Below are 13,239 nucleotides of genomic sequence, written 5' to 3' on the forward strand. Positions count from 1 at the left end.
ATTATTTCTGATAGTGATGTTGTGACTGATATTAATTTTAGAATTTAGATTCACTATTAGAATTTACCAGCCTAAGATTGACTTGTTTCTAATAAAATATGTTTTTTTTTCTGTCAAATGTCAACATCCGGGTCGGTCTAACAATTTACATATATTTGTGCAAATATTAAATTTGAATAATATAGTAAACAATTCCTAAAAATAGCATATACAAAAGAAATAAGTAAAAAGAATTAAGTTCTAGTTACATATTGTCGTGGGTATATATCTTGATTCACACCATATTTGACTGTGCGGCATCTTAAAACTATGAGGTATAGAATTTTTTTCTTGTATAAAATAAATAAAAGTATATGATTTTATAAAATATTAGTAAAGAAAATTTTGAGTTAATTCTGATGTTTTAGTTTTAATAGTTAATCCTTTTTAAGTGAACCATTGCGAAAAATGTCTACACTAGTAGTTCAATCTCGTTTTGCCGGCCTGAAAATAGAAGACGATGAACAAGCTTCTAACGATAGTCAAAAAAACAAAAAAAATAAAACTCCTCCACCTAAAAAGGCAGAGCCACCTAAAAAGCCTTTAAAAATAACCAACACTAAACCTCAGCCAGTAAGTTAAAATATTATGCATAATTTTATCGTATTTTCTATTATACATACCTATTATGTTAAATGTTTCTATTTATTACGTATTTATCTAGAATGTTTATGCATATATCAGAATTTGGATAGAAGTCAAAATATATTAAAGGATTTTTTTTAATGGTAAATAAGACAAATTAGTTTTATCGAAAATAGAATAGTAATTAAAGTAAACTAAAGGTAAAAATTATTATCAAAATAAAATGTTGTTTTATTGTTTTTGAGTGCTTTTGAATGTTTGTTTGATTTTTGCATTTTCTAAATTTCTACAACTAGTTAGCTAAGTACAATTGAAGAGTTCTATGAGAATTACTTCAGTCACATATTACTGGTTACTCAGTTGACATAAAGTTATATTTCAGAGTTTGGGGAAAAAGCGTAAGCATAAGCCCGTAGAAGCTACAACTGAACAATGGGAGATGTGGAAGCAAAAGGATGAAGAAATTGTTGATGGAAACTTTGAAACACAACTCCAGGAGGTAAATTACGTTTTGCAATATAATAATAACTATATAACGCTGTTGCAATAACTTTGCGAAATAATAGAGATGTGTTCTTTCATCTTAATTTTATCTGTCCCATCAAAAATTGGTGTATTTTGTAGGCAATATTGCTTTCCAAGCTTGACTATGAAGAAAAAAAGGATGTTTACCAACAATTAAAACAAGAGGCTGATTTGGTAAAGAAATTAGAGGAACAAACACGCCCTGGCCACAAGAAACAGAAAAAGAAGAATGTCATGAGTCTTGAACAGTTCAATGACATGATCACCCATGGAGAGGAACCTAATTGTAAGCAGTTTTTTTCACCAATAGATTTCTGTTTAGCTACAGAACATTATAATATTTTTGTATTTCTATACCTTTTATGTTTTTAACAAAGGTTATTATTTATTTATTTTGTTATAATAAAGACAAATATTTTTTCTCAATTCATGCAGATACTTTGATGTCTATAAAATTTTACAAAAAAAACTATTTATATTATTTTGATTTGTCTGCCTTTTAATATGCCTTTTTCTTTGTTGTAGTTGTTAATGTCATGTCAGAGAAAAATTCATCCATTGACTTAAAGCCCGAAAAAGACACGAAATTCTTTGACAGAGTCCAAAGTGACACAAGGAATGAGCTCCTGAAAGAGAAGATAATTACTAGGGTGCGTCATCAGACAGTTTCAGATGAGATCATTACAAGGATTCAATTTACAGAAGCATTGGAGAAAAAGGATAAAGAAATAGCAGCCCTTAAACAGGAGATTGCAGATTTAAAGAGAGAGCTTTTAACAGTGAAATCAAGGAATAAAAAACTTTGCAACATACTTGGACAGGGTGAAAGTAAGTAGACTTAAGTATATATGTTGAAGCAAAATCTTCAAGTATTTATATTTTTAAAGTATAATCTTTTTATTTTTTAAGTGAAAGATAAGGCGGAAATATTAATTGAGGTGGAAAAACTTCGATCGTTCCAATCAGAATTGACGGCTGATATTGCTTCTCTTCACACAGAACTTGAAAAGGAAAGATCACGGAATACAGATTCAAGGATCAAAGACAAGGTAAAATAATGTTTATAAATGACATAGATATTTTTAATTTCTAAATTTAAATATTTTTGTTCATATTTTTTTTGTTTTTTTTTTTTTATGGTTTTTATTATGTTTTGTTTACAATACTTTCAGAAAATTCCAAGTAAAAAGAAAAGTATAGTACGCTTTGATGTGTCATCTGAGGCTATCCTTGCAAAGGATACAAGCTCTGAAACTATTTAAACATATATATAAATAAAATTTAATTACTTCTTGACAAAATATGAATAAAAAAAATCGCAAAAGTGCAAAGTTGTTTACATTTATTTTTGTTATAAAAGCTTAAATTTTCTTTCCGAACAATGACTAATTAGCCAGTAATATTTATAACTTTTATAAAAAAGAAACTTATTTATTATCATTATATATGATGGTTAGTAATTTGAGTTTTAATAATATGTACGCTTTTTTTTCTTATATTCTATTTTGAACCATTTGATTGGATTACATTTAAATTGTTAAATTCAGTTCAATTTGTATGTAAATGGCCTTATTTATATATTTTCAGTAGTTTTTTTTTGTCTATTGATTTCAATATATATTTTTTTATATAATGTTCATGACATTTAGTAGTGATATCCGTACTTTATGGACAAACATTTCTATGTTATTTTGCTTCAAGAATTTATTTGTAGTAAATAGCTTTTTTCATTTTAAAACATGGTAATACTTTTTGACTTTGTCTTTATTCTGTTACTTTGTTGAAATTGCCTTCTCAACGTTGTTCGTGATTTGTAAGAACCACTTAAAAGGTAGGCAATAAATGAAGTGGTTATGTCTTTTTCAGAAGAAAAAAGGATGGAATTCTGAGAGGGACAAATAGAGTTGAATTTTCGTCCGTTTTTTAAGCCTAGATGTCAAGTCACTTGATACTATAAATGTTAGCTGTGTAAGCAATTTTTTTAACTTAGTAGTCAATTTGGATATCAAAACGACTTCATGTATTTCTATATAATATCTTATATGTGTTAGAGATACAGTAAGATGAAATTAGTTGTTGTTAGAATGGTATGTATGATCGGTATGTTTGGTATATGAAAAAAAAATTTGTTTAATGTGATTTGATTGCCACTATGTTATTATTTTTTCTTATTTTCTAATAATAGGTTGTAAATAAAAGCAAAAAATGAATATGCTTACTCATACTGTATTTTTTATATTATATTTTTAGGTTTTACATTGTGTTGTCTTTACACGTAAGTCAATGTCTAAGATGTATACATGCCATCATAAATGGGATGGTTTTTATAAAATTTTAGGGCATACTCTGTAAAATGTACTCATTAAGTTAATACATTCATATATACGGTAGTATTATTTTTAAAAAGATCTCTATTTACTTATATGAATAACTATATTTTTCTTATTATATTCTTACAAAAACTTTTGATGATTGTTTTACTATCAGTTCTGATATAACTGTGAACATTTTTAAATTATTAAAATCTTTTTTTGATTTAATTATTGTGCGATCTCTACTTGCTCTGTGATTTCATTGTAATGTTAAAAATTTAATTTGAATGTGTGTAGTTTATAAAACGAAATATGTCTCAATCATTTGGATGTTTTAAATTAAGGTATATAATAAACCATATGATTATTTTGGCTTTTAATATAATCTTAGGTTATAATTTCGATTTTTAATTTGCTATATTTCTTTTTTTTTTTTATATTTATCAAATGGACAAGATTCGATTACTTAAGGTATCAATTTTTGGGACTGGAAAAAAAATCGAATAAAAGAAAATAAGAACAATGCACGTTTTTATTGCCATCTCTAATTAAATACACAATTGTAATTATATCAGCGTGATTGTCTTTACATTGTAAAAAAAAGTGTATAAATGATTATACAACTAAGGGTTAGTTTATAAAGAAACTTGAATTAAAATTGTGTATCAATTGTTCGACAAACCGTTGACTGACGAGTCTTAGAACCGAAACATCAGTTAACTCATTTACAAGATTACACCTAAATATATAGTTAGGTATAAGATAAATAAAGTACCTACTATTATTAAATTATGCGTAATCACTTGAACATACATAGGACACTAACAACATGTTAATAATAAATATATCGGTATTCCAGTAATAGGCATTTGAAGAATTCATTATTTTTATACATATAAATCATTGCCATTGAAAAAAAAAAATGAGTGGATGTTTCGCTGCGATTGAGAAGTGATGTTATAAAAATATATTTTCTATGACTAGCTATACTATATAATAAATGTATTTATGATGTTAATGAAGCAATTGATTTGTATAAAAATATGAATTTTTATTATTTGTAAAAACTTAAATATTACTTATCATACAAGTGTCATATTGGCAGTAACCGCAATTATGGCAACGTGAATTTGATTTATAAAATATTTTTGGTCCAAATTTTATAGTATATACTAACTGTTCACGTCGGTTTTGTGTAAGAAAATACATACACCACTTTAATACTGTTACAGAATTATGTATTAGTAGTTAAAACTAAGCGAAGACTATGTTATACTAAACGTAACCTAAATAATATGGCAGTAAGTGGTAATTGCGGTGACACATACGTCCATGATTTGGAGTTTGTACGTCCCCGCAAGTGATTCTATTCGAGTTATGTAAGTGATAATGCCTGTCTCAAATTGCTTAACATTATTAAGCCTTGCCTCAACCCGGATAGTTTTTTTATAGCCGCACGATAAAACGGATTCAAATACGAACTTCCAAATCACCGTACACAACAAAAGAAATCCTTGCACGTTTGGTGCATTTAAATGATTCCGCAACGTAAATATCTTTTTGCAGCTTCAATGAATTTTGCATCTCATTTGCATCGATACAATCGCACTTTGTGTCGTTAGGTGAAACTTATCGTTTCCCGTTTGTCTCTTTCAAGTTAAAGTTGTTGAGATTTATATTACAAGATACACTTTTCCCTTTCAAACCAGCATCTTTCTGTTCAACAAGCTGGTACGTCTGCGCATTTGATAACGCCTATCGGCTTAGTTGACATATCACATTCTGAGTCGTCAACTACCTGGTTGGATGTCTTGTTCACACAGTGGACATTACGTTTCTTGGTAGCTTCCTCGCCCTGCAACAACAATTTTGTTATTTTTTATGTGAAGAATTGCTTATAATCCATTATTTTCTAATTATTCCACTGATTCCACTTAAAAAAAACTTGCCCAATATTAGGGAACCTACACATTTTATCATAACGACAAAATATTTAGAACCACATTTAATATATAGCGTAATTTAAATATACATTCATATATCATAGAGTAGGTATTTTAAGTACGAATCTAACATACAAAAGTTATTGTGGCAAAAATATTATTAAAAATTATACATTCTAAATCAGTATACAATTTAACGTAATAAGTTTACACCAGGCATGTTTGTTTTTGTTTATTTTTTTGCGAAAGGTGTGAATCGATATGATATTTGTAAGGTAAAAAATAATTAGTTTATATAACCGTAAACTACATAGAGCAACTAATCAAAGTAATTTATAACGAGGTGTCATAAATGTAGCTATGAAGTCCATTTTTCGAACGCAAAAAAAAATATGAATTTCTGTTTTTGTTATCACTAGGAAACGTTTTTTATTTATTTAAGGTACTCTGTGATTTTCTCTGATACATTTATTCATACAAATGAAGTCTCCCATATCAAAAGTATACACCATTTCTATATAAGTATGTATAATTACCGGCATATGGCAAATGGAGCATGGTTTCCATGGTCCGACCCACCAGTGTGTACAGGAGACGGACCGGCACTGCTGCACCAACGCGCCAAGACGAGGTTGCTCCATGTGGTAACACATGGATAGGTCAACTTGACCTGGAAATTTTTGAATTGTTATTGTGTTAGAACTTTTCAAATTTAGAATAACTATTGCTTCACTACAGATATAAAATTATAACTTTCACAGCTTAAGTTGTAATTCTTGTAATTAAACGGATTTATAGCCGTAAGCGTTACTAACATTTGCAATGAGAATATTTTATGGATAAAAAACGTGTTTATTTAGTGTTTATTATGTCATAAATTTATAAAATATTATATAAAAAAATGAAATTATGTGAGATAATATTTATGGATGAATGACCATGTCTTAAGGAGGTATCGTGACTATTGTAATAAGTCTAGTAATATTTGTTTACGCAATTTGTCTCGTTTCGTTGGAATAGTAAATTTAATTTGTGTTGCTCACGGTTGTGCTGGTCCACGCAGATGTAGTGTCGGTACATCCGCCCGAGGCCGCAGGTTACAGAACAGGCGCTCCAGTCTGACAGACGATAGCGGACCAATGATTTAGGTTGGTCCACTGTATACTGATACGTCACGCCAGGATTGCGATGCTTGCCGCGGAAGATGCGTTGCTGTTAGGGTTGGCACATATTTAGATTTGAAGATGAAATCGATATAAAGTAGAAACATATTTTAGTATGGGATCGTGTATGATATTTTAAATGTATGGGACTGTATTTTTCCAACCGCTGAGTGTGTTTCTGTGTGATAGTGTTGAATAAAAGTAATGCTATTACCTAAAAAATGAATATGTGTGTCTAAACGTGATTACTTCAATTTGGTCGTCTTATAACAAGTACGAATAAATTGGTAATCGGTTACTTAAAGTTACATTTAATAACGCGACATAAATATTTTGACAGACTATTAATTATATTTTTGAAGGTTGGTTAGTAAATGCTTCGTTTAGATTTAACAATCAGAGTTTGGTGAATCTGGGTCTAAAGCTTCTTGAAGGGATGTTAATTAGGTATAAGATAAACACATGTATTTACTCACATAAACCTTTATGTCCTCAGCAAGGGGTCCACTGATCCTAACTTTTTCCCAATCACGGTCCCTTTCATAGATCGCCTGAGCTCCGGCTACGAAGTACTCAGTTAATGTTGCATTTCTGAAACATATAATATTAATAAGTCTAAAGGACGATATGAATCCATCATTTTATTTAAGCATTGTAAAATATCTCACCGCGCTCCAGTGAGATATATCTTTCTAGATTTAGCGCTTCCGATTGAAATATAGTTTCCAGGGCTGACTTTTTCTTGGATCTTCACATTTCTAGAACCAGCTGGTATTACCGCAACCTATGAAATTATTTTTTGGTTAGCAATAATTATTTGGTTAGCAACATCTTGTTAAAGTCCATACGTTCACGTTATTTATTGGTCTACATTTCTTGGCACGTTACCAATTTTAGTCTTTTATTAAACTGCAATCGGGCAACGGAGTTTACGATTTCGTATCTGCATAATAAATGATAAAAAAACAACTTAGTATCCAACGGTACGTTTCAAAGGAATATTTTTAATAACGAAATAGTCTGTAGCTATAACAACATTTTAGATTGCGTTCCTCGAATATTCGTTATGTAAATATTTTTTCGTTACATCAAAAAAGATATCCTATATTAAATGTTATATTGAAAGAAACTTACCTTAATGAAATATTAAGGTTTCGATAACATTATATAATAAAAATATAGGATTTAATTTGATTTGATTTAGATAAAACTATAGTTTTTGCATGAATTAGACATTTCATTATATTAATATTACATTTTACCCCACGTTTTCTTTACTGTACACTAACCGTGATCACCGACTGAGAGGATAAAAGTGTCTTATTTTGTTTGGACTCACCTCGCTATAACCAGACTGTCTAGTAGTATCCTTGTTATATATCCCCTGTACTGTCCTACACGCGGAGCCGTCTCCTCCGCACTCACCGCACGCGTCCTCTTCAGCATCAGAGTCCACGATCCAGTCACAACCCACTTTGTAGCACACGCCTGGACAACGGTTATTAGGTGGAAGGTTTTAACTTTAGATTAAAGGTTTTAGTTTCATTTGTCTCAATACTAGTTTGTCATCCCTTTTTAGGATGAATATATAGGGCTAATTAAATGTTGTAAGTCACAAACGAATTTTCAAAATCAGTTTTGTGTTTAATAAGAATTTAAGAATCCATTTAAGGATTTATTGGATTCGAGATTTAAAAATCTATGTGATTCGAGACTGGTTTATATGCTACTAAGCATTTATTGTATATGTTTAGAGCAAGGCGTTAGTCCACGAAAAAATTCTTGTAGAGGTGGGTGGGTGGGCGGTGGGTTGACTAATTGGTCAATGAATTAGGGTTTTATTATGATTTGGTGTCTGTGATTTTAATGGGTGAGTAACTTCGATATATATTTAATTTAAGTGTTCGTAAGTGTTTTTAAAGAAATTAAATTGTATTATTAGAAATTTTAACGAGAATAAAAAAGTTCCTTCGCAAAAAAAAAAAAAATATACGTACCAGCTATACACATGTCCCGAACTCCGAGACCCTGTCTGCACGGTGTTCCGTCTGTTACGAAGCTGCCGATCATCTCTATATCATTCCGATTGCGAGGCACGCATTGTAAATCGCACGGTTTATCTGCAATCAAATTTAAAAACGGAACCATTTGAAACCTTGAACAATGTTATGACCATAGATTATAAAAAAAAATATTTAATGTAATTAACTTCAAACCTTGATCAATGTATGGTATCCATTCGGAGATGGTTTCGTTCTTGTATGTCATGTTATTAAACTTGGAGCACTGAACTTCCCTGAACGTCGGCTCATTGATAGGGCACGGATCGGTGTTGCAAACTTTGTACCTGATATTATAGTTTAGTTCACAAAGGTGTCACTGTCAAGTAATAAACTAGCCTGATTACAAGTTAATTGCAAAGTAAATTACACTTAATAGTAACCGAGCGACTTATTTGTGATCTGTAAGGCATGCATAAGTAGGATTATCACGGAATTGAGGTCTGAGTGCTAATGCTCTTAATTATGAAGTAGTCTAAGTATATGTTGTCACTCTCGGTAATGTTCTTTCAAGGCTGTCGTGGCTTCCGAGTGTTTACAAACAAGTCGGAATAGATATCAACTGTCTTCTTGTCCAGTTTCTTAATAACGAATTAAGTCCGTGAAAGTTATATTTTTATAAAATGGATGTTTTTATCTGTATTTTGTTGGAAATAACATATGGGTTTTCATTTCTTTGGTACAACGTTTAGAGGTAATGATATTTTTTTTAATACTTATTTGATTCACACTATAAACCTGCGTTTTATCTGTATACCTATCGTCATGTAAACTATAATTTTGGCTGTATATTTTTTTTGTGTATTTTATCTGTTTCTCTGGTCATTCTTACCGGCTCCTATCCCCGATGCAGTAGTTTCCATTGTTGAGTGGTTCAGGATTGTTGCACTCTCGATGTTGAGTGGACACCCCCGCACCACAAGTGCGGGAACATTCGCTCCACTCGCTCCAAGCGCCCCAACCACCGTCACGTGGTACGGGGGACGGGGCCTTCGGGACGCACGTCTGATTCTGACACCACTGTGGAGGAAAATTTATTTTTCATTGAAACCTAATATTTTACTCAAAGACCCGTATCGTTAGTTTGCAATGTCGATAATTTTTGGGTAGGTATTGTTTAATTTTCTTTTCAAAACTTTTTGATCACCTACAGGGTAGCTCTTTCATAGAGAAGCTAATATTTGATTTATGATATTGTTAACAGTGGTCGTACGTACATAAATATCCCCATAAAAAAGAAACTTGACATAAATGGTGAATTAAAAATATATATTAAATAATATATTTATGATATTTTCCTACCATATTCTCTCCACAAGTTGTCCCCGGCGCGGCCGGTCTTAACATCGATTTGCACGTGTTGTTGACGAGACACCACAGATGCTCACAAAGCTCCGTCAGCTTGGAACACACTACGGCTTCCTCACCGAATTGTAAGTGACATTGATAAGCCGCATCAAATGTTACTCCTATATACAGTCACGTCGTTTATTACCACAATATTTTCATAAACTAAAACTCTTGTTCAATTATCTATATTCTCACCTGCGGGTAGTTCAGGGTAGACGTACGGTTCTTCCTGAGATGGTCTGTCGCTCAAGCAATCCCCTAAACCGGCACTAAAATAAGAATACGATTAGCACGTGATATATTTAGTTATATAGATTTTTATTTAAAAAATTACTAGAACTATAAATGTAATTAATTGTAAACTAGTTAGATTTTTAGACAAATTATGCTCGTAATAAAACAGAATAGCTCTAGCTAGTGTTGGCAGTTGTTTAACGAACACGTTTAACGACATCCGGTATAATGAAATAATTACAGTACTAAGCCAACTGCCTTCCAGTGACTTGCAACTTTCAATTTTATCACGCGTACATTAATATAATTTGTCATTTAAGTTATGAATAATTTTTTAATCAGACATATGTATAGAGTGACATGAAGTGTAAAACATGAGAAAATCATTATATCTATGACAACTTATTGTGTTAGTTACAAATAAATACATTTTTTTTATTTAAATATTTTTAATCCAGTTACATTTGTAATAAGCAATTATATTATATGATAGTATGTAACGATCAACGTGATATTTAGACTAAAACACGTATTATAATGACGAAACTTACTCTAAAAAGTTGGTGACATCCCGTTTACTGCATCGTGACCAGGCGACTTGTACCGTATCTGGTTCAAAGATCGGTGTCATAATATGAAGAGTAGCCCCATCGCGTCTGTGACAACCAATTTTCTCGGTGTCATGGTACAGGCCGAAACTATAAAACAAAACAGTATTAATGCTTCGAAAATAAATTTTTATTATATAAAGATATTAAATTAATACAAAAATTACGGTCAAGAATAAATTAATGTCAAATAAGTTATATAAAATTGGCGTGGTAACTTGTACAAAGTCATTAGGCACACCGGTAGCCAGAGTCTAGATTAAGTCACTAAGATCTCAATCAAAACTGTTACGTGCCTGTCGAACGGCGACTGTTTAATAACAGCGATATATGATACAAATGTGTGGGCTGTGTTGAAAGAAACACAGTTTTAATTAAAACCAACAGTTTAACTAGCATTAATAATACATGATGTTTGCGGTTTACATAACAACTTAGTGTTATTTATAGAACAGATTTATTTGTCATGAGAGTAGTGAACACGGGACAGACGAAAGTAAAGCGAGTGCTGTATGCTTATCTAATTGATAAGAGGCTACCTACTTCGAGATTAAAGTCAACTCCTGTATGTAGTAAATGTTATCTCCAGAACACGGTACTATATTTAAATGTTCCACATTTTGTATGTACGAGTGATAACACGATTGATAACGGAAATAGAAATTGAGGCAAAAGTTATTGCTATGTCTTCAGTCTATATAATTATTGTATAACTAAGGATAATTCTAAAATATTATGAATCCATGTTGTTTTATAGTCTGGTTGATGATATGTTATTTCATAACGGTAAACTAAGTCAAAAGACATTGGCTGTAAACAAATGAATAGATGACGTCATTATCAAAAGATAAATCAGCATGTCATAGTTGAGAAATAATAATTATAGTTGACTGGCACGAGCAAAAAAAAATGTAACGAGAAAAGTTAATAAATCAAGTTATCTCAAAATAAAATTATCCAGCATGGAGGTCCATTGGTCTCTAGCCTTTAACGTGAGTCGATAAATCACAACAGCTATTAAAAATTGATTTTATTACTGTTGAGTCCGTGCACTTATAAACAAACCACTCAACGTTAATAATTAAATTTTATTTGCATTCTTTTATCGGCAAGCATTATATCAGTTCCGATGTCTTTTTAGAATATGATATTAATCTCTTATTCTAATAACGTACTTGTTTTTTAAAATAGTAAATTAACCATTTGGAAATAAAATTATTAATGACTGCCATATTGGATTGTTCCTTGTTATAAAAATAAAGTATAATGATGTAAATTTTTTTGTCCATATAATCGCTTTCATTCACTTTTCACTGTAAGTGACAACCCTACAAAAAACTATAAATCGTCTCATTTGGTGTTAACACATTTATATTATTCTTAAGTTGAGATAAGGAATTGAAAAATATAATGATCATGTGTGGGCCGATAGCGGCGTCAATGCACCGAGTGCATTGTACTCAGCGAATGATGCATTCATATGTCTACGGCTGAAAGAAGGTCATTGGCTGAACTGTTTGCGCTTACATAACTTGTGTTTATTTAAGATTGTCACTCTAATGCAAACCGTAGAAACCCATTTATATAAATAAGATATGACCACTCTCTAAATATAATATTTAGGACGGAGTTTGTTGAAATTACAATTTGTATATTTAATATATAGCACTCGTGTAGTATTTTATGATACAGTCTCAATTAGGGGCTTAGCACAAAATTTTATAATCTGTGACTAAATTTTATACACTTTGTTTACTTCCAATCTTTAAATGTAACCAAGTAAACAAATTATGCAACATTTCGATAGTTTACAAATGTTGGCGGAGTTAAATAAACATTGTTCGAGTTTTCATAAGCTTATTTCTCAGAAAGCAACGTCCTTGCGGTAATCTCAGCTTAGAAACATGACTCACACAGTACAACCGAAACGCTCGGCAACCGATCGCGAATAATATTTAATATATCTGTAATCTGTATACAGACTACATTCGAAACGATCTAAAATAAATTCTGTGAATTTTACATACGGAACATAATTTGCAAACAGAGATTAAATACAGAGTATAAAATAATGGATATGGTAATACAGATTATACAGAGTTAACATTCTGTTGCAATGTTTTAATGAGACGTTTTATGAGAGACCCCACGCCGCATTATCGTTAACTTCCATGTAGGCTGTTATACTGTAGATAATTAACGTATGGTGTTGTATGGGCCATTGTTCAAGCTGTGTACTTATATAGCTAGTGGTGTTTCTTTAAATGCTCCAATTACTCCAATTTATTATTTGAATTACATATATTACGCACACGTGTTTTGCCGTTTCAAACTATAACAGGCCTATGGATCAGTAGAAATGTTGAAATTTATCTTGATTACTTTCCATCCCTGTTCTTTTAATTGATATTATTCAAAAA

At 31.1% G+C, this 13,239-nt stretch overlaps 2 protein-coding genes across 3 annotated transcripts in view; one reads left to right on the forward strand and one right to left on the reverse strand.

Moving 5' to 3' along the window:
- The first annotated feature begins 93 nt into the window (after positions 1-93).
- On the forward strand, positions 94-3,828 carry LOC116767929 (G kinase-anchoring protein 1-like). Of its 2 annotated transcripts, none has more exons than XM_032658472.2 (7): positions 94-314; positions 432-612; positions 1,007-1,123; positions 1,249-1,435; positions 1,675-1,977; positions 2,059-2,198; positions 3,016-3,828. In XM_032658472.2, the coding sequence occupies exons 1-7, from the start codon at positions 310-312 to the stop codon at positions 3,049-3,051; spliced, it is 969 nt and encodes a 322-aa protein (XP_032514363.1). In that variant the 5' UTR covers positions 94-309; the 3' UTR covers positions 3,052-3,828. The 2 variants fall into 2 exon arrangements, with proteins under 2 accessions (XP_032514363.1, XP_032514361.1); XM_032658470.2 differs by having other exon boundaries at positions 95-314; positions 2,322-3,828.
- A 151-nt stretch (positions 3,829-3,979) lies between these two features.
- LOC116767928 (A disintegrin and metalloproteinase with thrombospondin motifs 7) overlaps positions 3,980-13,239 on the reverse strand; it is a 49,345-nt gene continuing 40,085 nt past the window's right edge. The window contains exons 9-20 of the mRNA XM_032658468.2: positions 10,763-10,909; positions 10,173-10,246; positions 9,930-10,096; positions 9,460-9,647; positions 8,784-8,914; positions 8,565-8,687; positions 7,907-8,055; positions 7,236-7,351; positions 7,044-7,158; positions 6,448-6,616; positions 5,941-6,074; positions 3,980-5,316 (exon numbers count right to left, since the gene is read on the reverse strand). Of these exons, the coding sequence (XP_032514359.2) occupies positions 5,182-5,316; positions 5,941-6,074; positions 6,448-6,616; positions 7,044-7,158; positions 7,236-7,351; positions 7,907-8,055; positions 8,565-8,687; positions 8,784-8,914; positions 9,460-9,647; positions 9,930-10,096; positions 10,173-10,246; positions 10,763-10,909 (1,648 nt within the window). The 3' untranslated portion in view covers positions 3,980-5,181. The remainder of the gene's footprint in view (positions 5,317-5,940; positions 6,075-6,447; positions 6,617-7,043; positions 7,159-7,235; positions 7,352-7,906; positions 8,056-8,564; positions 8,688-8,783; positions 8,915-9,459; positions 9,648-9,929; positions 10,097-10,172; positions 10,247-10,762; positions 10,910-13,239) is intronic.

This window comes from Danaus plexippus, chromosome 19, assembly GCF_018135715.1.
Source record: "Danaus plexippus chromosome 19, MEX_DaPlex, whole genome shotgun sequence".
In the NCBI taxonomy this organism is placed as follows: domain Eukaryota; kingdom Metazoa; phylum Arthropoda; class Insecta; order Lepidoptera; family Nymphalidae; genus Danaus; species Danaus plexippus.